This window comes from Hyperolius riggenbachi, chromosome 6, assembly GCF_040937935.1.
Source record: "Hyperolius riggenbachi isolate aHypRig1 chromosome 6, aHypRig1.pri, whole genome shotgun sequence".
Classification (NCBI taxonomy): domain Eukaryota; kingdom Metazoa; phylum Chordata; class Amphibia; order Anura; family Hyperoliidae; genus Hyperolius; species Hyperolius riggenbachi.
The window spans coordinates 369,779,944-369,805,966 of record NC_090651.1 but is presented as its reverse complement, the minus strand read 5'-3'; the positions used below and the strand labels follow the sequence as shown (position 1 = coordinate 369,805,966).

Sequence of the window (26,023 nt, the reverse complement as noted above, 5' to 3'; positions counted from 1 at the left end):
GCAGGACACAAGCTTAAAGGGAACCTGAGACGAAGCATCTTCATGTATTTTACCATATATATCAGTGGGAACATTAGAGAAAACACCTATCCTGCTCTCTGTTTCATCATTCACTGCTCACCCTGCTTGTTATCAGCCCTGATAAAATCCTTGAATGAGCATTTAGTCTGGCTTTGTTTAGGAATCTTTATAGCCGAGTCTGTCTTCTCTGATGTCTTTTCAAGCCCAACCCTGCCCCCTTGTGGCCCTGCTCAGGAATCATTATAGCAAAGCCAGACTGAATGCTCAGTCAGGGATTTTATCAGGGCTGATAATAACAAGCAGGCTGAGCAGTGAAAGATGAAACAGAGAGCACGGTAGGTGTTTCTCTAATGTTCCCACTGATCTATATGGTAAAATACATGAGGATGCTTCGTCTCTGGTTCACTTTAACAATGTCTATTGAATGGCGGCTGGCTAGGTGTTATGTTTAAATGTCATTGCAGGCAGATTTCATTGGAGATGCGGACATTTAGGGCCTGTACAAACTGCTGCAGTTTTAAAACCGCATGAGATTTTTAAATAGCAAAGCCTTGATAAAACTAGAACAATTTTCATGATTTTTCAAAAGACCTTGTGATGAAAAAACGCATGCGATTTTAAAAGCGCAAGCGCAGCAGTGTGTACAGTCCCTTACTCTTTACATAGTAGGGGAATGCCCAGATGCTCTCCCCAAATGAATTACAATGACACGCAGCAGATACTGGGCTGAATTCACTAACCGCCGGTGAGAACTCAGTTACCACGTCTTAAGGCTTTGCAGGTGCAAAGTTTATGCCGTTCGCATGCTAAGTTTTAGCGCACTTTGCACGTGATAAGTACGGCACTTCGCGTGTTAACCTATTAGAATGCATGCTTAGCGCACCAGTGCAAAGCTGGTTTGCACGCAATGTAATGCGCGCAAAACTTTACACGCGTAAACTAATGCCTTTACGTGAAGTCAATAGTTTACGCGCGTAAAGCTTTAGGCGCGTAAACTATGGACTTCACGCAAAGACATTAGTTTATGCGTGTAAAGTTTTGTGCGCATTACATCACGTGCAAAGCAGCTTTGCACGGGCGCACTAAGTTTTAGCACGCTTTTGTGAATCAAGCCCATAAGGTGTAACCAAAATGGATTCCACATGAGGTCACACAAGATGGCTTCCATGTCCTGTATACCATCACACTCCGTATATCCTTACAGACTGTTTCTCTGACCCAAGTCGGGTCAGAAAGCTCAGAGAAGCTCTTTTGCATAGATAACAAGTGAAGTTTCTTACCTCTTCCTGTACTGGCAGGGCTGGAGCTATCGTTAAGGAAAGGGAGGCATTTGCCCCCGGGCCCCAGATTCTGCTGGCCACTAAGCATTTTCCATTTTGTCCCATTAAAAATTCTAATTGTCCTGTTACTGGGCACTGCGGCCACGTCGTATGTGTGGTGCGATGGTGGTAAAGGTGGGGACCATGAAGTGGCAGCTCAGCAGTCAGGGGAGAGAGGCAAGGGTAAATACTTTTTCTGCTTCTGTCGGCATCATGGTTACCATGGTTCCCTTCCTGACTGGTGGTAGACCACAGCGGCACTCACCATGACATGCTTGCATCATGTTGGGGAGAGAGTAGGGATGGTCGGAATGCCAATTTCCGATTCCGCGGTAAATCCGCATTCCGTCATTGCCAATTACCGATTCCGCTTTCCGTTACCAATTTCCGCATTCCAATGCGGAATTTTCACCGGAAATCACGGAAATTCCGCCCGACTTTAACATTAATTTTCGCAAAAACTGTAAGGTCTTTTTGAAAACTTTTTTTGCATCTTGTTCAGAAGATTCTGTTTAATAAACCCTAAACATTTGGTGGTTCTAGGTCTTACGGGGGCTTTGCTATTAACCACTAAAGTCGGCGGACTTTTATTGTAATGTAAAATGCAGAAAATAGGCAGATGCAGATTTTCTGCATTTCACATTACAGTAAAAATCTGCCGACTTTAGCAGTTAATAGCAAAGACCCCTTAAGTCCTAAAAACACCAAATCTTCAGGGTTTATTAGACTGAATCTTGTGAACAAGATGCAAAAACAAGTTTACAAAAAGACCTTATAGTTTTTGAGAAAATCGATGTTAAAGTCGGGTGGAATTTCCGCGATTTCCGGCGGAAATCCCCCTACCGCACTTGCATTACCGATTTCCGCATTCTGATGCGTAAATACAATTTCCGATCGGAATTTCGGAAATTGCATTTCCGTGGAATCCGAATGAGCATCCCTAGGAGAGAGCCACTGCGGTCCAGCAGACAGGAAGGGAACCATGGTAACCATGATGCCGACGACAGCAGGTAAATTGTATTGGGGGGGGGGGGGAAGGGGCACCTCTGGCCATTTTTTCACTAACCTGTGACGTTCCCTGCCCTCATGGCACCCCCCCATGAAAATAATTGTAATGCGGCAGCGTTTCACCAGAAAATAATTGTAATGCGGCAGCGTTTCACCAGAAAATACATGTAAGAAAGAAAATACATGTAAGAAAGAAGGCACACAGGGGGACATAGTGAGGCACAGGGAGACAGGAGGCACAAGGGTCAGAAGGAGGCACACAGGGGGACAGAAGGAGGCACACGGGGACAGAATGTGGCACACGGTGGACAGAATGAAGCACACAGGGGGAAAGAATGAGGCACAATGGGGGGCAGAATGAGACACAAAGGAGGACAGAAGGAGGCACAGGAGGCCAGAAGGAGGCACACAAGGGGACTGAAGGAGGCACAAATTGGGGCAGGAGGTGGCACAATGGGGACAGATTGAGGCACAAAGGGGGACAAAAGGAGGCACAGGGGGACTAAAGGAGGCACACAGGGGACAGGAGGCACAATGGGCACAGAAAAAAGCACAAAGGGGGGCAGAAGGTGGCACAGGGAGACCGTAGGAGGCACAAAGGGGGAAATAAGTATGCACTAAGGGGGACAGAAGGAGGCACAAAAGGGGGACAGAAGACAGCAGAGGGGGATGTAAGGAGGCACAGGGAGACAGAAGGAGGCAGAGGGGGACAGAAAGAGCCACAGGGAGACAGAAGAAAGCACAAAGGGGCACAGAAGGAGGCACAGGAGGACAGAGGAAGGCACAGGGAACAGAGGTGGCACAGGGGGACTGATGAGGCACATGGAGACAGAAGGAGGTACAAAGGGAGACAGAAGGAGGCGCAGGAGGACAAAAGGAGGCATAGTGGGACTGAAGGCGTGCAGGGGGCAGAGGTAGCACACGGGACAAAAAAGGCAAAGGGGACATAAGGAGGCACAGGGGGACAGAAAGGGGCACAGAAGGAGGCAGAGGTGTCACAGGGGGACTGAAGGAGGCACATGGAGACAGAAGGAGGCATAAAGGGAGACAGATGGATGAACAGGGAGTCAGACATGGCACAAGGGACTGAAGGGGGCACAAGGAGACAGAAGGAGGCACAAAAGGGACAGAAGGAGGCACAAAGGGGGGAAAGGAGGATGCACAAGAGACAGAGGTGGCAGCTGCCTGCAACTTATGCTAAGTAGATGCAGCAAAAGCAAATAATAGAATGCCCACGGCTTAGTCTGGGGCGGGGCTTAAGCCAGTAATATGGTGCCCCCATAGGAGGAGTGCAGCCGCTCGTGGGATCAGGGGGCAGACTTTTCTGGGTGGGTGTAGAGGGTCCCCAATTTACCATTGCCCCAGTGCCCCCATGCCACTTAAACCGGCCTTGTGTACTGGAAACAATATGTGACTTTTTCCTTTGCTACTTATGTTCTGTTACTTAGCTGCACTACACACACTTCCTTATATCATAAGTTTATTTTCACATCAGATTGGCCTTAATGCACTAAGCTTTATCAAACACTTTACCGAACGTTTGATAATTTTCCTCATGGGTAAAATCTCATTTTGAATTCACTAAGGTGTTATAGATTTATTGAACATTTTATCGATAAGACATTCGATAAATATAAAACACCTTAGTGGATTCAAAATGAGATTTTACCCATGGGGTAAATTATGAAACGTTCGGTAAAGTGTTTGATAAAGCTTAGTGAATTGAGGCCATTCCCTTGAGTCACCTGATACACCTGATCCGGGTTGGGAACAAATTTGTCATTTTTGTTTCTGGACTATTTCCAAAAGGCATGAATAGCTCATTATAGTTTCTGCTCTGCCAGCTGTACTGAAGTGTCTCCATAAAAAACATAGCACAATACAACACAAGATACAGTATTTCCACTTCCTCCTGATTTTCCTCAGAAATATCATCTGTAGCCCCCTTCCCTCCCCCACCACCAACAGGCACACCCTGCCAACTCTCAACTAGATTTTATTTTTTTTATCCTGTGCCTGGAGATAACTGTACAGTAGTAAGATTATACAATGCTTTCATTATTTAACGCCTTCACGGCCAGGCAATAGTAAATTAAAGCAGACCTGATCTCAGAACTTTCTACCTGCTCCAAAATATACGCAACCAACAGTATAATTTAGGTTTAGATTGTGAGCTCTTAAAGCGGGAGTGTCACCATAAAAATCTAATTTCAACAGCAACTGGTCTGAGTGTATTAAGTGATAAAGATATTGCAACTGGATACATTTTTATGAATGAGCAGCCAGAAGTCTAAAACACCGACAGCGGTGTTTTCCCGCACAGATTCTCTTTACCGACAACAGGTTTATGAATGTTAGCCATTGTGTGTTGGGGTTAGGAAAAGTGGATGGAGCCAACACAAGCCAAATAGATACCCGGGCAACGCCGGGTCATCAGCTAGTCTATAATATATTCCTCCTCCATTTATTTCCCTGCCTAGCTGAAACCTGATCCCCAGCTCACTTGTGTTTACAAGAAAGACTGAGGTGACTCAACGATTGGAGAAGAAAATAAAAAAGTAAAGGGCAGAAGTGACATCAGGATTTAGCCTAAACTGTGGGTAAAAGACATGGTTCCCACCAGGAACAGAATTATCTTCATTTACTATATAATATTCACTGAAAGCTTGTAAGCTTTCTTCAGACTCTATTCCTGCTGACTGACAATGTTAGAACATACAATCAGAAGGAGGTAGAGATAATTTGTTTTGCAAATATAAGTGTCATCCAGATACATTAATTACAAGGGATTTTGAAAGGATTGTGAGGTATTTATGGCAAACAGATAAGACCCTTGGTTTACTTAACATCTACATAGACTCTGACATTAAGGCTAAGAGCTTTTACAAACCCCATCCTGTTCAGGGTACGCTGCTGGACCCTGAAAACAGTTAAATGAATGTTACTGAGGAGGTGGGCACTCAGGGGTACACAGTGATTCCCGGGAGGAGGGGGGGGCAGTGCCCCAGAAAGAATGCCCCAGTGTAGTGACGCCGCTGACCCTCGGATTGAAAGGAGGAGTGAACTGGAGTGTGAGACATGGCAGGTCTGGACACCTTTTGTTACAGTTATCTCTTCACTCGACTGAAGGGGCGGATAGGCAGAAAGAATGGTGATAATCACCCTGAGGTATTTACTATTCGATTTTACTGTATATTTCCTTTCTTCTCAACTTTGTTGTTATAGTTGTCATGTTATACCTTTTATGATGTACAATGTGCAACAGTATTATAACTGCAAAATGTATTCTATTCAATCAACTGTTTTGTACTTTGTTTTCTCACAATGGCCCATATGCAATTCACCTTTTTCACCTGAGCTTACTCTTTGGTGAAATTTTCAAACTTGTCAATAAAACGCCTTCTACACCTTCAGCAAGCAAGAAAATACTCCAAATAGATTTGATAGTACTTTTTCACCAACTTTTGGGTATTTTTTCATTTGTAAAATGCTGAAATGTTAGTTTAAAGGGATACTGTAGGGGGGTCGGGGGAAAATGAGTTGAACTTACCCAGGGCTTCTAATGGTCCCCCGCAGGCATCCTGTGTTGGCGCAGCCACTCACCGATGCTCCGGCCCCGCCTCCGGTTCACTTCTGGAATTTCCGACTTTAAAGTCTGAAAACCACTGCGCTTGCGTTGCCGTGTCCTCGCTCCCGCTGTTGTCACCAGGAGCATACTGCGCAGGCACAGACCATACTGGGCCTGCGCAGGACGCTTCTGGTGACATCAGCAGGGAGCGAGGACACGGCAACGCAGGCGCAGTGGTTTTCAGACTTTAAAGTCGGAAATTCCAGAAGTGAACAGGAGGCGGGGCCAGAGCATCGGTGTGTGGCTGCGTGGGCACAGGATGTCTGCGCGGGACCATTAGAAGCCCTGGGTAAGTTCAACTCATTTTCCCCCGACCCCCCTACAGTATTCCTTTAACGACCAGCTAACGCCGATAGGCGGCGCCTGGTCGTTAGTGGTATAGCATGGATTTTCCATGCCAGTTCACGGAGAGTGCCTCCGTGAACAGTGTGTGAGCCGCCGATCGCGGCTCGCACATATAATGTAAACACGCGGGGAAAAAATCCCCGCTGTTTACATCATACGGCGCTGCTGCGCAGCAGCGCCGTAAGGTAGATCGGCGATCCTCGGCCTCTGATTGGCCGGGGATCGCCGGCATATGATAGGCTGAAGCCTATCCCACAATGCGCAGGACGGATATCCGTCCTGCTCCACCTAGGGAAAGGAAGGGAGGGAGGTAAGCGGAGGGAGGGCGGAAAACGCTGCGGAGGGGGGCTTTAAGGAGCCCCCCCGCTACTCACTAATGGCCGGCGGCGATCAGACCACCCACAGCAGGACATCCCCCTAGTGGGGAAAAAAGGGGTCTGATCGCCCGGCCACAATCCTGATCGGTGCTGCGAGCTGTAGAGCCCACGCAGCAATGATCATTACAAACTATCATGGTCCTTAAGTGGTTAAAAGAGAAGACTGCTAACAGAGGAGCCTGCGGGGAACCCGGGAACAGTGAGGACACAAAGAAGGCTCTATCGGACACAAAAGCCTTTCTTCTCCTTAGTTGAGTATGTGTTTTTTATTTGTATGTTCACCTCAGGCTCTCTTTAAAGGAGAACTTTAGCTAGTAAAATTCCATACTGAAAAAACACTGGTGGAGGCGCCCTCGATGAATGATAACTACTGTATATGCTGGCGTATAGATGAGAAGTGTATGGGCTTGATTCACAAAACAGTAATAACTGAGTTATCACGCCTAAAAGCTTTGCACGTGCAAATATGCATGTAAGCCATTTTGCGCATGTTGCGCCGTACGCGCGATAAGTCCGCTTTGCATGTGAAAACTACGGCACTTTGTGCGCTAACCTTTAAGAGTGTATGCTTAGCACGCCCGTGCTAAGCTGGTTTGCACGCGATGTAATGCGCACAAAACGTTACACGCGCAAACTATTGACTTCACGCGAAGTCATTAGTTTGCGCACGTAAAGCTTTACGCGCATGATATCATGTGCAAAGCAGCTTTGCACGTGCTTGCTAATTGTTAGCAGTCTTTTATGAATCAAGCCCTATGTCTTACCGTCAGGGCAGGTTCTAGACTTGTGAGATGCCCTCCCAGTACAATAACTCCCCAAAATGGGTAGCCTAAAGGGGGTAGCAGGCTGGAAGAGGGGCAGTGGGCACAGCGGTGGGGAGAGGGGTCGGACCCCCCTCCCTCACCTGGATACCCCCGGTCTGTGCTCCCCCGCCAGCTATTAAGCGCAGCAGCGTAGTATAATCAGGCAGTGGGCGGAGACGACTAACCTCTTTCGCGTTCCAGCGTGCGCTCCACGCTCGTCACTTCCTGCAATGCTGCTCACTTTCAGTACACTGGGTGGCATTGCAGGAAGTGATGAGAGGGGTCCATCCCTGCCTGCTACCCCCTCCAGCTCGGCGCCCCCACCCCCCTCCACAGCCAGGTGAGTCCCTCCCGACCCCCTTTCCCCCCGACTTTGCCGCCTGAGGAACCCGCCTCACTCTGCCTCATGGGCGGCCCGGTGCTGCTTACCTTCTCAGAAGAACAGACCAAGTATAATGGAAGAAATATTTATTCATGCACGTTAAAGAGGAACTGCCGTGACAATAAATAAATTAATAAAATAGCTTATTTTTTTACAATATTCGTTGACAAATTATTTAGTCAGTGTATGCCCATTGTCATATCTTTCCTCTCCCTGATTTACATTCTGAAATGTATTACTGGTGGTGACATCTGTAGTTCTGCCAGGTGATCTCTGCAGAATGTTCGTTTACTGAGAGTTCCATGCACAGAGGGAGACGCTGCTTACTTGGCAGTTGGAAAAAGACATGATTTCCCACAATGCAACAAGGTTCACAGGCAGCAAACTGTCAGAACCATGGTCATGACATCACACGGTGGGAGGGGTTTCTCCACAATATCAGCCATACAGACCCCCCAATGAGCTATTTGAGAAAAGTAAAGATTTCTCGTGGTAAAGAGGGTATCAGCTACTGATTAAAATTAAGTTCAAACCTGGGTTAAAGTTCCTCTTTAAGACAACGCATTTCACGGGTCCTTGCCCGCTTCCTCAGGTCAATACAAGTGCCTAAAATGTAACTTTCTTCGAGCACAAGTACCTCAGATCTTTTTTTTTAAACCTCTAAATTATCCAAGGAGGGTAACCAACCAGCAACTGCAGCAAAAGACCTGGGGCACTGAGCCGGGATGGTTTAATTTTCACACAGGCTCTGACGGTGGTTGCAGGTTCTGCAACCCACCCTTGTGAGTATACACATACACTTATCTCATATACCAACCTATCCAGCTATACTGCACCATCGGGCTCCTGGTTTCTCTCACCTTACAGATACTTGGAGATTATGTGATGAGCAAAAATGCAGATGTACTTTTCGCATTCATTTTAATGAAAATATTGTTGAATTCGACTGTCGAGAGAAAATGCAATCAAATTTTTTTTTTTTTTTAATAAGTTTGTAATTTTTTTTTAGCCTTTTTGGCAAATTTGCATGCTAAAGTAAAAAACAATTTTGCACTTTTCGCAATGGTAAAAATAACAATGTTTTGCATTATTTACAAATTTGTTTCCATTGGCCACTTCGCAAAAATACAATGTGTTTTCGTGAATATTTTCTCAAAATTGAAAATAGCATTTTCGATGCAAAAATGACTTTGGCAAAAATTTGCAAGCAACACTGGTAACCATTTATAATCGAAAATTCTAAGTAAAGTTTCAAGCAGTAAAATATCACTCAGGGTCCATCCACACTTTGGCCATTGTGTCACATTACATGCCTCGCATCCAGATGCAGAAGCAATGATAGTCATATGGGGCTATCACCTTGATGCAGCACTATGCATTAACCTCCTTGGCCATAACCCCGAGCTACAGTCGGGGCAGAAAACCACAGCTCAAAGCGCTAACCCCAACCTACACTCGGGGTAGCCACCAGAGGTTCTATCCAGAACAATGTGCACAGTGGGCATTTTAACTCTCCTCCCGGAGGATCCCGCCGTCTTCCGCTCCTATGAGGCTCTGCTTCCACTGGTGAGATCGCCGTCTGTCATAATAATGACAGCTGGCAATCTCGCTATAGGGTTACAGCGCCACCCGGAGGATGGAGGGAAAACTGCAGCGCTGGTGCCCAGGGAGGTGAGTAAGTGCTGAGGCTGCTGCAAACTCTCTCGTGGTATGATTTCTTTCATGCTTTTAGGATCTAAAAGCACATGTAAAAAGTGTATCGCTTTTAGACCCTAAAATCAGAAGGAATCATACCACTAGGGAGGTTAACAGTACAATGTGCACATTTACAAGAGAAGTGAGGCATGACTGAATCATGCTGTATGCCTCAATGTATCACCACACCCAGGGCCCGGTTCAAGTAACAATTGGGCCCTAGGGCAAAATTAGCCTGGGGGCCCCTAACAGACACCCCTGGCCAAAAAGCAACATAAGAGGCCCTTTGTTGCAGCCAAACTTCCCTCCTGGGCCCCTGAGCTGTCTGCTGACCCTCCCCCAATCACCTCTTAACTTAACAGACTCTCCAACTTAACAGACTCTGCAGAGTCCCTGGGGAGCAACAGTTAAGATGGGGAGGGACAACATGGGGGCCCCTACAGGCTCTGGGGCCCTGGGGCAATTGCCCATTTTTTCCTATGGTAGCTACGGCCCACACTGCACCCTCATGGTGCAATGCAACCGTTCAGTACTGTTGGGGTGTGATTGAAGAATAACCTCCCTCCCCTTCTCGATGGATTCTGCACAGTGTGAAGCCTAAGTTATTAATAGACCAATTTATGAATAAACAAAAAATGCAGTTTAATTGTAGTTTAATTTGCCCCGCGCCTCCTGCCGCCTGCCACTCCTGTGGTCAGATTTGCCATGCATAATCTAATCTTATATGCTTTCTTTGAGTAAGCAGGATATTTTTTGTTGTAGAAAAGAGCTGTCAATTTCCTTATTTTGTTTTATTGGTGACTCAGACCTTCAAAAGCAAAGCTTGACCAGTGAAGAATGAAGAAGGAGAGACAAGAAAGAGAAGGGAAAAAGAGAAATGCAGATAGGAATGGAAGAGAAGAGAAATAGATTGATAAAGATAGAGATAGATCCAAATCCTCCGTCTAACCACCCAAAGCTAGTCAGTGCTTAGATATGGGATCCAAGGGTGCCATATTCTGACATAAAGGACCAAAGAGGGAAAAAGCAAAAATGTCTGGCACTGTAGTTTAATGCAAAAGCAGCAGGTGTACATGCGTACGTTAAATAAGGGCGTTGGGAAAAAAGGGCGCCTGGTGTAAACCTTATCAGGAAATAACGTTTAACAAAAATTAAAACCTATTTTGACGATTAATTATAACGTTTATTCAAATTAAATCACTAATTTATGTTTATCGGTTCTCATTTGGTGGAAACGCTATTTATCGATTGTTGTACTGTTAAAAAGCTATTTTAAAATTAAAGTATGTTAAAAAAGGCGACGGGAAAAAAGGGCGCGTGGATAAAACTTTATAATAAAATTTATTGCTGAAAAAATTAAATGTTAAAATCTTATTTACTTAGATTTAATCATAACTTTAAAAGTATAAAAGTTAGAAAATTAAATTACTATTTACTGTTCTTATGCACCGTTTAATACTTACATTAACGTTTACATGATCTTATTAATAAATCATATTTTCACGATTAGTCAAAAGTCAAATAAACGCTGTTTAATGCTTTTTGAGGAAACATACATTAACGTTTAACAGATACAAACTAAAATAAGCTTTTAGATGATGTTATGAATAAATCACTTTATAAGAATTCCGGATAACTCAAATAAACGTAGTTTGATATTTAACTTTTGATGTAAATCTAAGATAAAGATTTACAAAATAGATATCTTACAATGTTTATCACTTTTAAACTCAATTTAATATTACAGATCGAACAAGTGTATTAATATGCATTGTAAATGGACTGATAAAAAATATAATTTTTTTTTGTACTGCTGTAAACTTTTAACCTCCCTAGCGGTATGGACAGAAATGTCCGTTCAAAAAAACATGCTGTGAACAGTATAAACATGCATACACATCAATACTCTCCTGCACTGTATACTAGACCCTTGCTTGACACATTTTGGCAAGTTACAGGAAAAAAAAAGTTTTAAAAATAAATTTTTTCACTGTTTGCACAGAAATCCTGGGGTAATTGAACGCTGGGGAGGTTAAATTAAGGATACTTATCTTAACGTAATCACTTCTGAGTATATTGTCAGTACGCGCTATTTAAGAATTTAAGAATTGTCCTTATTTAAGAATTTAAATCATTAATACCGAATTCCAACATTTGAAATGTACTCCTTAGGGTGGCTAATAATTATTCATTCTTTTTAATCCAATCTTACCAAATCTATGTAGTGAAAGGTGAAATTCACTGAATTAACTGAATAGATACTTCATGCAGTTACCTTTATATTACATTGAAATAGCAAGATTGTATGAAAAAGATTGGATCATTAGTGGCCAGCTTTAATTGTACTATTTCATACCTTGCACGGTTTATATATTCTCCAATGACTGCTGCTGTGCCTTTTCACAAGTGGATTCCTTCTTCGGGTTCTTCTTCTTGACGCCTCATTGCAGTTGACTTGCGCTTAAAAGGGGGTAGGGGGGGTAATGTGAAAATGATTTGAATTTACCCTGTGCTTCTCTTGGTACCACGCAGAGGACTCAGGCCACGCCTCCAGTTCACTCCCTTAATTTCAGACTTTCAAGTCTGTGAAGCACTTCGCCTGTGTATCCGGGTCCTCACTCCCGCTGATGTCACCAGGAGCGTACTGCGCATACACAGACCAAGCTGGACTTGTGCCGTACGCTCCTGTTGACATTAGCAGGAGGGAGGACACGGCAATGCTATCGCATTGGTTTTACCACTTTAAAGTCTGAAATTCCATAAGTGCACACGAGGTGTGGCCCGAGCATCCGTGAGTGGCTCCGCGGGCACAGGACGTCTGAGGGGGCACCATGGCAACACCCGGGTAAGTTCAACACATTTTCCCCTGACCCCCTGCAGTGTCCCTTTAACGTACGCATAGTATGTTACCTTCATGTCTTCTTTTTCAGCCAACGGACGAAGAATTTGCTCATCGTGTATAACACTTGTGAATGTCATGAGGTGCTAATGGTGTGGCCTACTTTTCTGTCTTCATAATGCTACTTGCTTATTTATTACTTATGAGTTGATATTAACAGTGGTCTGTGTTCTGTAAGGAAAACAGTAATAAAGATTGCAAAACATGCCACTGACTACATTAGCTGATGACCCTTTTCATCAGAGTAAGGTATTCATTTTCTATAATGGAGCATCAGTGGGCTCTTGAATGCTGTTACAATTAGTGTGGAATTCTTAGATTACACAAGGTACTTGGTGTACAAGCGCACTTAAATATAAATGCATGTACATAGTATACTTATTAAATTTTTAGGTATTTGTGTTGGTCTTGTACCACCAGCCCTTGCCATAAGTTTGTTGAACAGTACCTGGCTATCCTTCTCCATGCTCTATTTTTTTGGGGAAGTAGTTTGCAAGCATTGTCATGGTGTTTTGTGGCCTACCTGTGCTTATGCAACCACGGCCATGTGTGCACTTATTTGCGTACTCAACTGCATTAGCATACTGCAGTACCACATTATGCTAATGAACAGGTTATAGAGAAGAAGGAAACACGTGTACCTGTTATTTAAGTAAAATTTTAAAATATTAGTTACTGTAGAGTCCGAGCCGCTACAAAATTATTTCAGTGTACAAAAGTGATGCTTGGGCTGGTACTAGTTCAAGATATTTTTTATGTAGGCCAATGGGTATCTATAATCTTAAAGGGAAACCGAAGTAAGAGGTATACTTGGCCTGCCATAATAACTTCCTTTTCATCAATAAAATTTTCTTGGCTGGCCTTATGATTCTCTGTCTGTAATACTAAGAGCCATAGCCCCTGAACAAGCATTCAGCAGATCAGGTGTTTTTGACATTACTGTCAGATCTGACAAGACGAGCTGTATGCTTTTTTCCGGTGTTCTTCATAAAATATTGCAGAGATATAGAGCAGTAGGGCTGGCAGGCAACAGATATTTATTATAATGAAAAAAATATGGCAGCCTCCATATAGTAGTTTTTACTACAGTTACCCTTTAACATATAGTGTTAAAGGAGTACACACAGTTACCTTTTAACATCTAGTGTTAAAGGTGAACACGTCTAAATTTGAAGATGAATTTTTTTAACAATAGTTATTTCTCAACGATTACTTATGTTTTCTCTAACTCCTATAAGAAATTGTCCACACATTTTGCATTTCAAATAAAACTTTAATAGAACTGTAATATAAAAATTTTTTCTCTTTAAATATACATCATACATAAACATTGAAACAGATGTAATAAAACATGTTTTTACTTATTACATACTTCCAACAATCGCATTTGCAAGGAGTGATCAAAACTTACAAAAAATTACAAAAATTTAGCTTTCTCCATTCCCTTGTTGCCGAAGATATACATGTATATCTTAGTTTGCTGTCCGCAAGCATGTTGTTCTGCATGCAAGTTGTAGAGCTGCATTACTAATTAAAGTGAACCTTGAAGAATACCACAACATACATTTGACATTATGAGAAAAAGATGTGTATGTACAGTGCCTAGCACACATATAACTTTGCTGTTCTCCTGTTATTTCTTTCCCTCCCTGCTTGAAAGAGTTCAATATCAGGTATGTAGGTTGCTGACTCGGTCTTGACTCAGACAGGACGTGAGTACAGTGTGATCCTCATTCATAATTAATTTCAACTATAAAACACTTTAATAGAATACAATGGCTCCAGAGAGCAAGACCGATGAGAAAATAGGCGAATTTCTTATCAGTGAGGGTCACACTGTAGTCACTTCCTGTCTGAGTCCGGACTGAGTCAGCCACTTACATACCTGATATTGTACTGTTTCAGGCAGGCAGGGAGGGAAAGAAATAAGAGGAACACAGTGTAGTTCTATGGTAGACGCAGTTGTATGTGTGCTAGGCACTGTGCATACAGATGTTTATTTCATTATGTTACATTTCTGTTGAGGTATCCTTGAAGGCCGAAAAGAAATGAGTGAAACTCAGCTGGGGCTTGCAAAGAGACACTGAAGTGAGACAAAATCTCGCTTCAGCTCTTATATATAGCAGGGGCACGTGTGCCCCAGCTAAAACCCCGCTATCCCGCGGCTAAACGGGGGTACCCGACCCCCCAACCCATCCCATGCCAAATCTACGAACAACTTGGTCGTAGATTTTGTTCTTTCCTGGAGGCAGGGGCTAACGGCTGCAACCCTGGCTCCATGCGCATATATCAGACGTGCATCGCCGCCTCTCCCCAGGCTCTTTCAGTCAATGAAGACTGAGAGGGGCGTGGTAGAGGCAGAGGTACGCCTCTGACTGACGCGCATGGGGCAGGTCTGCAGCGGTTAGCCCTGCCCATACCAGGAAGCGCTCACCCGCATAACGGATGGAATTTTGGGGGGTAAGGGACCAACATTAAGAGGCGGGATAGCGGCGTTGTAGCAGGGGCACGCATGCCCCTGCTGTATATGAGGTCTGAAGCGAGATGTAATCTCGCTTCATACTCTCTTTAAGAGCACCGAGCATCTGAAGGGTGCTCTTGAAGTCACTACATGTCCCCCATTGTACTGCGGCGGACACTTCTTGTTCTTTTATGAGAGATTTTGGCAACAAGTTTGTGCAGGCAGCGCTTTGTGAATGTAACATTATGGTTTTTGATTAATAATTCCTTTACAGCATCATTATCTTTAACAATAACTAAAAGAACACTATGTGCAAACAAACAGATAAACAACAACAATGTAAAATTTGGTGTACATTACTTTTCGCCTATGCTGATGTCACTTTCATTCATAAATGAATTTTTTGGACAAAGTCCATTTTTGGTTACTTGACTATGTGTTAAGCTTAAGCTATTTACCACATACTATTTCAACTAGATGCTGGGTGTGTTTCCTATTCTGGACAGACTCCTTTTCTGTCCAAAATTTTGGTCAATAGTGTATAAAAACTTTGTTTTGTCTGATAGCGACAATTGACTGTAAGTGACAGTAACATAAGATAAAAGAAATTGTATGGCACCGCAGCTCGGCCGGTGCATTTTCCTCAATTGTGATCTTTTCTCAGGCCTTGCTCTTAAAGATAACCGGAGGTGGGTTTGAAATATATTATCTGCATACATAGGCTGGATCTGCCTATACAGCCCAGCCTCTATTGCTATCCCAAACCCCCCTAAGGTCCCCCTTTACTCTGCAATCCCTCATAAATCACAGCCACGCTGATGACAAACAGCTTGTCAGAGGTGGCTGTGTTTCTATGAATAGTGTCAGCATGCTGCTTTCCCCCCACTCCTGCATAACTCCAGTCCCGCCCTGCATCCCTTCCCTCCTTGATGATTGGAGGGAATGGACGGGGGCAGGGAACGAGACCGGAGGGAAGGGCGGTGGAGCAGCTGAGACTGACACTACTGATGTAAACACAGCCTCACACCACGGCTGTGATTTATGAGGGATTGCATAGTGCAAGGGGACTGGAGTGGGGTTTTGAGTAGTAACATAGGTTGGGCTGTATAGGCAGATCCAGCCTCTTTATGCAGATAACATTCTTTAAACCCTGCTCTTAAAGTTCCTCCTTAACTTATTGGATGTATATGACTTATTTGAGTAGGCCATGTAAGTATTGGCAGGGCCGGCCCGCCCATGAGGCGGGGTGAAACGTTTGCCTCAGGCGGCGCTTCTGAGGGGGCGGCACCCGCCCGTCCGTGGGTGTGGAGTGCCGCCCGAGCTGGAGGTAAGAGCGGGCAGGAAGGGGGTATTGGGGCTAGCGGCGGGGAGGGGGGTCGGACCCCCCCCATCCCTCGCCTGGGTCCCCCATCCTCCGCTCCCCTCCAGCTTGTTATGCGCGCTGGCTGGCTGGCTGGCTGCGGCTGTAAGAGGCAACGGGCGGGGATCACTCACCTCTTCCTCGTTCCAACGTGCGCTCCACTGACGTCACTTCCTGCGGCATAGCAGGAAGTGACGTCAGTGGAGCGCAGGCTGAACGAGGAAGAGATGAGTGATCCCCGCCCGTTGCCTCTTACAGCTGCAGCCAGCCAGCCAGCGCGCATAACAAGCTGGAGGGGAGCGGAGGACGGGGGACCCAGGCGAGGGAGGGGGGGGTCCGACCCCCCTCCCCGCCGCTAGCCCCAATACCCCCTTCCTGCCCGCTATCCCCTCCAGCTCGGGCGGCCCCCCCACACCCACGTGGGGCGCAGCGGCGATTTCTTTAAAGTTTGCCTCAGGCGGCAAATGGTCTAGGGCCGGGCCTGAGTATTGTTGTATTGTAGGCAATGACTGAAGTCAGTGAAAATGACAGAGCCGTTATAAGTATCCAAAGAATGGATACGTTAACTTTTACTTTTACAAATTAAATCTTTGAACAGTTGTGAAGATCAACTTGCATTACAACAACATAAATAACTGTTATTCACACTATGCTGAGATTGAGTAATCCAAAATGATTACTCACTTTGAAATAACTTCAAACAACTGTAAGAAATATCATCTTAGGAGTAAAAAAAATTTTCCATCAATGTGCATAGTTTGAATATGTTACCTTATTTAGCTATCTATTTTGAACATTGTACCCCAAAAATGTTTTTCAAGTAAACAGTAACGTGACATGTAATCATGTTAAACCTTACACTTATGGATACACAGTGATGGGGTGGAGTGAAAAAGATTAGAAGCTTCCCGATGCTTGTAATGGTTCATACACAAAGACACTTGGTTCCCGCAGCTAATCACCGATGCTCGGGCTAAGCGTCGGCTTCAAGGGAAACAAAGAGGAAAGTGAAATTATTTTATACATACATGGGTCTTAACGCAGCTCCACAAACAGTAATCGCTCCCACAACGCGGTCCTACGCTTCCTCCTTTTGCCTGGTGTGTGTCACATCCTTAAAGGGGAGGGTACACATTAAGCCAGTGAAGTGCGCTCTGTGCGCATGTACAGCAGCCGCTGGAGAGGTAAGCATGGAGCAGACTTCCGACTGGACAATCACCAGGGAAGGACGTGACCCACAATACAAAACGGAGTACATTGAGGATCCCGTCGTGGGAGATATTAGTCTTTATGTAGCTGCTGGAAGACCAAGGTATGTACAAATAACTTTACCGCTTTCCTCTCTAGTTCCATTTAATTTATGAAGATTAAGACTTTAAAGTATAAAATCCATGGTCCCTTCTTCCATCTCCTGAATCATGCTGATGTCAGTAGTAGCGTACTACGGACACACAGAACACTGTGTGCCTGCGTAGTACGCTACAGCTAACACGAGCGTGAGGAATGGCACGCCAATGCTTGTATAGATTTTATTAAACTACAAGGTCTCACATGCCTTTTTAGCAAACTGTAGGCCAAGCCAAGAGCATGGTTCATTACCTGGACGGTCATTGGATGCCCGCGAGTGACCATTACAAGCACAGGTAACCTTAAAAAAAAAAAAATGTGTGAATCCTCATATTTTCCATAGTAAAATAATGAAATCCTTGATTTACATTGTGTTTACAGATCGCAAAAGAGCAGGGTTTTTTGGGGGGGTTTCTGAAAAAGAACTTCTTATTTTGTTATGGGCATATGTTAATTTTTTGGGCAATGGGAAAAAAAATGGTATTACTGTTGAAGTACTATTCCGTAGCTCTAATCCTCGAAATCGGAACTCTCTGCCTGTCTGTAATTGTTTTTGTGTTTTCTACGCTTGTTTTTTTGTTTCATTTCCTTCAGCATTCCCTTTTGGTTATCCAACATTTGTTTCTGTCCCTCAGCTATGGTAGCCAGTAACTGTAGAGTTGTTTGTTGTACCTCTAGTAATTTGCATGTCATATCAAACTCCCTGTTGTGAGCAGGCACTATTTGCATACTACCACTGCAAGGTGTAGTACTTAGTTGTGCATGTTTGTAATATGGTTGAACGGCTTGACAATTAGATTTGGCTTTACTTTTTCTACCTGATGGTACCTGTGACTTTTGTTTTCCTGCTCTGCCAATAACTATGTCTTCACTAATACTACTATTTTGTGAATCAGAGTGTAAATTACCACAACCACTATCACTTCCAGCATGTACTGCATCATGAACTTCAAAATCTACCGATGGTCTGCAACTTGGACGACTGACATTCGTAAGCACGTTATCAGTGGATTTTTCTTTACCTACACTTCGTTGACTTGATTGCTGCCTATTGTTTACATTGTGTGCACAATCATTATCATTAGTAACCAAACTATCACTGATGTTGTTAACATTTGTGGTAGTAGATTTTTTTTTCGATAATTTAACTGTATTTTGTACTGCAGTTCCGTCTGTTTGCCTTGTATGTTGCGTATCAGAGACTTTTGTCACGTTAAGTAACTCACAATGTTCCTGGTTTTTACCGTGTCCACGCTTTTCTGATCTTCTGCCATTTTCTGCCATTTTGTTTCCAACACTGCTTTTATCTGCTGTTGCATTGCAAGAATTAGCTTTCTGTGGAATGATAGTGTGATTATTTACCTTCTTTACAGGTAAGTTCATTGTTTCTTGGTCTCTTTCTGAAGGTTCTTCAGGTTGGTCATGCTGATTTGCAGTGTTTGACGAAGCGTAGCTTGCGTAGTCTGGTGGATTGGAGGTTTTCCTTTTTCTGTAAGGTCTTGTAACTGGTTGAGAAGGAGAACATTGAGTTCATGTGGTTTGATATGCATACAACCTTCACATACAACAATTAAAACTACAAAAAAGTGTACTTCAAAGTAATTAAAGTTTCAAAAACCATTAATATATTAAGATGCATCGTAGTGACTGTTAGTAGTTGAAAAACAAAACCACAATGCTGAAATAGTCCTGCAAACACTGTTCTCTTAATATACATACCCATCTCATCAATTAGATCGCTGTTTTCAAAAATGTTTTAACTTTTCATACCTCACAACCTCCATTGGTCTTTATAAAAGCAATATAATAACAGGGCTAATACAACAATGGTAAAATACTGTTAGATTACGCCCCTTTTCACAAGGTCCATAAAATTTGCTTTTTTAGCTTATGGGCTTATAAAAAAAGAGTATAACATATGCCGGATGAATTTTGAAGGTGAGCTGTTGTGAAGGTGACCTTGATGCCTATTTTGAACAATGGTTGTAAAGCGGAGTGAGGAAAGTAAAACTTATTTAAGAAGTGATAAAGAGTCTGGCATATATATATATATATATATATATATATATATACATGTAAGCAATGCTACTTCACTTGCACTGCTTGTGATCATCTACCTTTAAAAACATTACTACTAACCCTTGAATGAATAAGCAGGATTTTTTTATACATTACAACAGTAATGTACACTTAAAGACACCAAATGGATAACACGGTCATACATGAAAAAATTAAGGACCGCGTAAGACACATTCGGGGCGTCAAAGTGGCAGCCTTACGGACCGCCAAAGGCGCAAACGTGGCGGTTAACGAAGGCGTGCCCGGGGAGCCATCGCGTCACTGACGACGTGCGTTGCCCACTGCAACTGGTTCCGTCCACAAGCAGCTACAGCTTGCTGGCCTTTTCCAAGCGCTGGCGAGCTGCTAACTCAACCATCGACGCATACCAAGCATATGATTTGTTTTTCAATATATACTAAGCGTATCATACAGGCTGCCTCCTGCCCTGGTGGTCACAATGTTTAAGGTACCACCAGGGCAGGCTGCAGCCACCCTAGTCTGCAACAAGCACACTGATCCTCCACCACCCCTGGCCCCTGATCGTCACAGCAACACTCCGATCTTCCCCCGGCCAACCGCCAAACCACCTACTTCAAAACAAAACATCCACCTAATCACCCATCAATCACTCCATGTCACTTTCTTTCAAACTTTTTATTTGTTTATGGACCTAACTGCCACCCGGGCCCCCCCAGCACCGTTCATTCTCCCAGACCACACCATCCACCACCCCTGTAAACTGTACACTGTCCCCCCTTGTAATAAGCCAACGAACATCACCTTTCAATCACCGATCAATCAGTCATCAATCGTTAGCTGTCACTTCCAACCATCACATCAGAACATAACATGGCGCTAGTGCGCATATGATTACCCTTCCACGACATTATTACTCTCTAAAAACTGTCATCCTATATGCTCCCTAGTGCATTGTTTACATCTGTTCTTTCCTCTAAACACCCACTAATTAACCATCAATCAATTAACCTTCAATCACCCATCAATCGTTCACTATCACCCCCCCTAATACTTTGCAGAAGGGACATCTAGTGAACCTAAGGATGCATATTATTTACATTTATTGAACGTTAAAATAAATTTATTACAATTTGTCCTTACCGAACCGTCGAGCAACTTTGGGCATAGACCGCACTGTATTTCTAACTAATTCTTGCCAGCGGTTATACTCTGCATCCTGTATGTCTCGGTCTTCCATCATCTTTACAACGAGACGTCTACACTGTTGAAACCGCTTTCTGCATCTCTCTCCTGTACGCCTAACCTTTTTAATTTCGGAAACCTTGGTAAACAAAAATGTAGCAAGAAAATGAAAAGTTTAAATTAAGCAGTGCAACCCTTAATACATATACAGGCCATTGTGACGCAAAGTGCATACATAAACTTATTGGTAGTTAATACAGGCACATTATGATGTCAATGCAGAACTCTGCCTTTTTCATAGAGTTCTTCTAAATTTATCTTTTGACAGGTGCATCCAAAAATGCTACATATGCTTACATGTACAATTTTGAAGACAGCAGTATTAATTTTTAAGGCATAGTACCTGTGCCTGTCTTCTCTAGAGAATAAAGCGTCTGTGGAGTATGAGGTGTTATTGTGAAGTCAACTTATGCCGGAATCAAAGAGTTGATAGTGCCTAAGCATCCCTATCAGTGTGCACCGAACATTTAAACATATACTGGAATATAAATTGAAGGCATGGCTAGCAGAAAAGTGTTGTGGTTGACTAAATTCTCAACCACAAAAAAATGTTGTTATCTAAAATTTTCAACTCCTGGTGTTCTGTTACAAAAGTAATTCAAATATTAACAGTCATTTGAATGAAAACAGCAGAGAGATGTGGTTAAAATTTCCCTTCTTGATTAAACATTAAAGGATACCGGAGACTGATGAAAATTAAAGTATTATACATACGTTGGGCTTCCTACAGCACCCTTCAGGCTAATCAGTCCAGCGCTGTCCTCAACCATCCGGATCTACCGCTATGAGTACTGGAAATTCAGCCAGTCATCGCTGTCCGTCCACATGTCGCTCACACAGCCAGGAACATTTTTCACCTGCACAATAGTGCTGCACAGGTGTACTATGCTCCTGAGGACAGAGTGTGTATGCACAGTACATCCGACTGGCTCAAGTACCATCACTACATAGCAGAACATCACGTTGGATGGAGAAGGACAACGATGGACTGATTGGCCTGAAGATGGCTGCAGGAAGCACCAGGTATGTATAAAAAAATATTTTCTTCTTTCTCAGGTTTTCTTTGTTACACAGTAGTACTATACTCTACATATGCATTACTATCCGAGCTGCAGGGAATCCAAATACATTTAACACAGAGGTGTTGTTTTTTTACAATCTCCTCATTCCACAGCACACTACCTGCACATCATTCTTACATGAACCCACATTTTACTTGCCTAGGGCCTTATATTTGTCCTTTCTTCTGGATTGTACCGTTCACAAGTACTCAATCTTAAGAAGGACTATTTTTATTTTACAGTGAAACAATTTAGTACTCTACACTTCCTTCTCACTTCTGCTGTCTGTTAAAATGCATAAGATTTGTAATGTTAGACAAGAATGTAATGTCACTTAATTGTAATAAAAAATATTGTAATGTGCAAATTAAAGGAGTTTGCGTCGAGGAGTCTTAGTCGGAGGCTGAGTTGGAGGAATCTTAAACTGAGGATTTTCAGTTGGTGTTTTTTTGGACAAACTACACATGATGAGGGATAACACCGAGTTACTAAGGATGGCGTGCCAAACCTCATTAGGATCCTGAGGCTTCACGCTACCTAGGTGAGTAGCCACGCAGGTGATATTTTCGGAATTTCAAATGTTTTATAATTAATTATATTTACTTAATTCCTACACTATTATTGCTGTTACAAATATGCAGTATTTATGTATGTCAACTTGCAACTGTCTTCCAACTAGGCCTGAAAGATAAATCGAATTTAAATCGAAATCGCGATCAACAAGTTCACAATTTCGGATTCGTGTAAGTGGTCAATATCGTGACATTTCCACAAGGGGGAAGTTTGGAGACACTGCTTGAAACGTCAAAATCACCGTGTATGTGACCCGCAGTGTCAGTCAGATCTTCCACAGGAGTCCAACGCTGTCCATCCTCTCTTGCCGTCTGCTGGTTCTTGTGCACGGCATACTTCCTGGTTCCTGTATGTCATGTGACATACAATAAGTAGGCCATGCATTAGAGCCTGCAGGACACGAAGTTGATAGACTGGCATCGCTAGGCTCATGCTGGAAGGTAGGTATAGAACTACCGCAGCTTAGTGGACAGAGCGTGCACAGGGAGACAAAAAGGGAACAAAAAGAGACACAAAAGGGACAAAAGAAAGGCCCAGAGGGGGCACAGAGAGACAAAAGGGGCACAAAGAGAGACACAAAGGTAGCAAGACAGAGAGAGGCCAAGATGGTGCAGAGAGAGACACAGAGGGGACAAAAAAAAAAACAGGGGACACTGAAAAAGACGGGGCACAATAGGGGGAGAGACAGAGAGAGAGAGAGAGAGAGAGAGAGAGAGAGAGAGAGAGAGAAAGGGGGCACAAAGACACAGAGTGCAGAAAGAGAGACGGGACAGAAAGACACAGAGGGGGAACAAAGCTTAATTTGAAGCAAATCGTGAATCGAATCGAAATCGTGATTTGCAACAGAAATCGCTCAATTCAATTTTTTCATACAATCGTTCAGGCCTACTTCCAACTATACAGAATATTATAATCAGCTGCTTTCAAATGACCTTTACTGCGTATTCACTATCTTGTCTCAGGGGCTAAATGAAATGGAAATTTCTCATTACAAACAGGTAAGAGGAGATTTCAGTGCACATAACTGAGGTCAAGCAAATTACAACACATGTGAGGGGCATGTAGATAACAACATTATACATTTGAATGACAGATTTGAAAAAAAAGTATGTTACAAAGAGGTAGTACACTATTAAAAAGATACAGTACTTTTGGCGTTAATTCTCAGTATTGAAAAGTAATCAATGAATTGGTAATGATAACTTGATAGAAATTTGTGTTTACCTTTTCTCCTATGTACTTCCACTTCTGATTTTTCATCCGACGAACATCTTCATTCTTATCCCTCTTTAACAGAAACTCATAATCTGCACATACGAAGCGACACAACATCAGATTTTCTGCAATTGTAAATTTTGGCATTCTACTAATCCCACCTTTGGATTGCTGGGAATTATTAATGATCGTTTCATTAAAACTCTCGTCCACGTTATTTGCATTGGCCTCTTCGTTTGTTTGCATATTACCATGCCTGCCCATGTCAGAATCATTCCTATGCAATTCAGAATTGTCTAGTACATTTTCATTCACAACAACCACATCAGAATTCTCTGGTGCACTGTCATTTGCATGATCTGGAAGCACTGCAATTCGTTGTCGGTTATGATTATCACAGTCATTAACTTCTGAAATAAGTGTGTCAGTATCAACATCTTCTTGTGAATCATTATTATCTTCAGCACTGTCATGAACTGAGTACTCATCACCAAGAAAACTGCTATCATCATCTCCCCAACCGTCTGAGGAGCTTCGGTTTCCTTGAAAATCATTGACGCTGGTTGTAGGTTCATAATCTTCATAATTAGATGAACCTTGTTCACTATCCTGATCCTCTACACATTCTTGTCCTTCTGCAACATCCTGAACACTCTTATTGTCATCCTCCTCTTCATCATCACAATCTCTGTGTTTTGAATTATTGTTATGCTCCTGTACATTTTCTGCATCCTTAGATTGATTAAAATAATTTTCCTCATGCACATTCGCTTGGTTTGCATCTTGGTCAGATTCCTTTTCTGTATGTCCAATGTCTAATTCCCTATCAAAACTAACATGCACATCATTCTCAAGGGTCTCCACCGTGTTTTGACAGGCAGGTCTTGTACTGAGATCTAATGCTTCCTCGCCCTCATCGTCAGAATCAATGTTATCATCTAGTGCAAGTCTGAAGTTCACAATTTCACTTGCGGTATCAATAAGTAATGGTTCACGCATAGAAACTCCTTCAAAATTGTCCATCAACTCCATATCTATGGGATTTTCACTACTAAGATTGACGTCATTATTAGAATTTGAGGCCTGCTCGTTCATGGAACCTTCGTGCGTTTCCTCAACTAGGCCCTGGTTTTCTAAGTTTTGGTTTTGTGATGATGAATCTTGATTATTTTCTAAATTCACAATATCTACAGGACTAGCCACAGTTGCTTTCTCCATAGGTACTAAAAAAATTGTAACTGTTTGGGATTGCTCATCTACCACTGGCATCAATGGCTGCTGCGTCACACTACTTGTGTCAGACAATGTCTGACATGCGTCACCTGCATTGACGTTTTCGTCCTCGGGAATCTGCTCAGATACCTCTTTTTTCTTGTTAACACGCTTTCCGTGAGCTGCACCGTGCTCGTCGTCGCAGTTCCCACATCGCCGCTGTCTGGAGATCCTAGTGGGACGTCCGCGTTTGCCCGGCATTGTGTTTCGCTGTCTCGTCACGGCACGCCACCTCTTCTCCACCACAGCGCCAGAGGAAAGGGCGTAACTGGCCGCAAACCATACGTAATCACGTGTGCGCGGGACTTAACTCCCGTCACGTGACTTCATTCCCGCGGTACCCGTACTTCAGAAGCGCAGATGAAGTTTCCCTGACGTCAGGAAATTTAATTTAGATTTTAGCGCGCCCATGACCAAAATGCGGGAGAGTATCTGATTTGTGAAAAAATGACACGTCACCAAATAAAGATTTTGCTAACCAATCACATGCCTATTTTTTTTTTTTTTTTAACATAATTCATTTCTGCCTGTTTGATTGACACAAGTGAACACCAATGGGGAATTGAGAATTTTTTTATACTGTACATAAATGCATCCTTCAGTGTGTGTTAGCACACACTTGTCCGTGCACCAGTGATCAATTTATTAGTGAGAACTCCGTCAGCATAGTTGAAGAAGGATTCCAGCTTATGAATGTGAGTTCAACAATACTAATGTATTGAGTATATGTTTCTAAATTTAAAGGAGATAATGTATTTTTCTGTTTGCGGGTAGAAATATTAATATTATCTGGGCAACCGAAATTTAAATTAAAATTTCACAATAAGTACCAATTACTTTCAAAGATGTTTTAAAAACAGGTGTTTGATAGGTTTTACAGTGGAATATCCTTAGTTTTCAATCGAAAGATGGGTAGTTGAGTCGAGTCTGCTGCAATAACTGTTTATTTACTTGGAAATTTGTTGTTTTTTTTTT

At 43.0% G+C, this 26,023-nt stretch overlaps 2 protein-coding genes across 2 annotated transcripts; both read right to left on the bottom strand.

The window, feature by feature from the left end:
• Positions 1 to 17,044: 17,044 nt before the first annotated feature.
• LOC137523052 (uncharacterized protein DDB_G0288805-like) lies at positions 17,045 to 21,068 on the bottom strand. The gene is made up of 2 exons (XM_068243244.1): positions 20,826 to 21,068; positions 17,045 to 19,150 (listed from the first exon to the last, which is right to left on the bottom strand). Exons 1-2 carry the CDS (start codon positions 20,923 to 20,925, stop codon positions 18,156 to 18,158), a joined length of 1,095 nt encoding a protein of 364 aa, XP_068099345.1. The 5' UTR covers positions 20,926 to 21,068; the 3' UTR covers positions 17,045 to 18,155.
• Positions 21,069 to 23,725: 2,657 nt separating this feature from the next.
• On the bottom strand, positions 23,726 to 25,249 carry LOC137522280 (uncharacterized). Its single transcript, XM_068242310.1, has one exon. It carries the CDS (start codon positions 25,247 to 25,249, stop codon positions 23,726 to 23,728), a length of 1,524 nt encoding a protein of 507 aa, XP_068098411.1.
• Between the last annotated feature and the right edge of the window lie 774 nt (positions 25,250 to 26,023).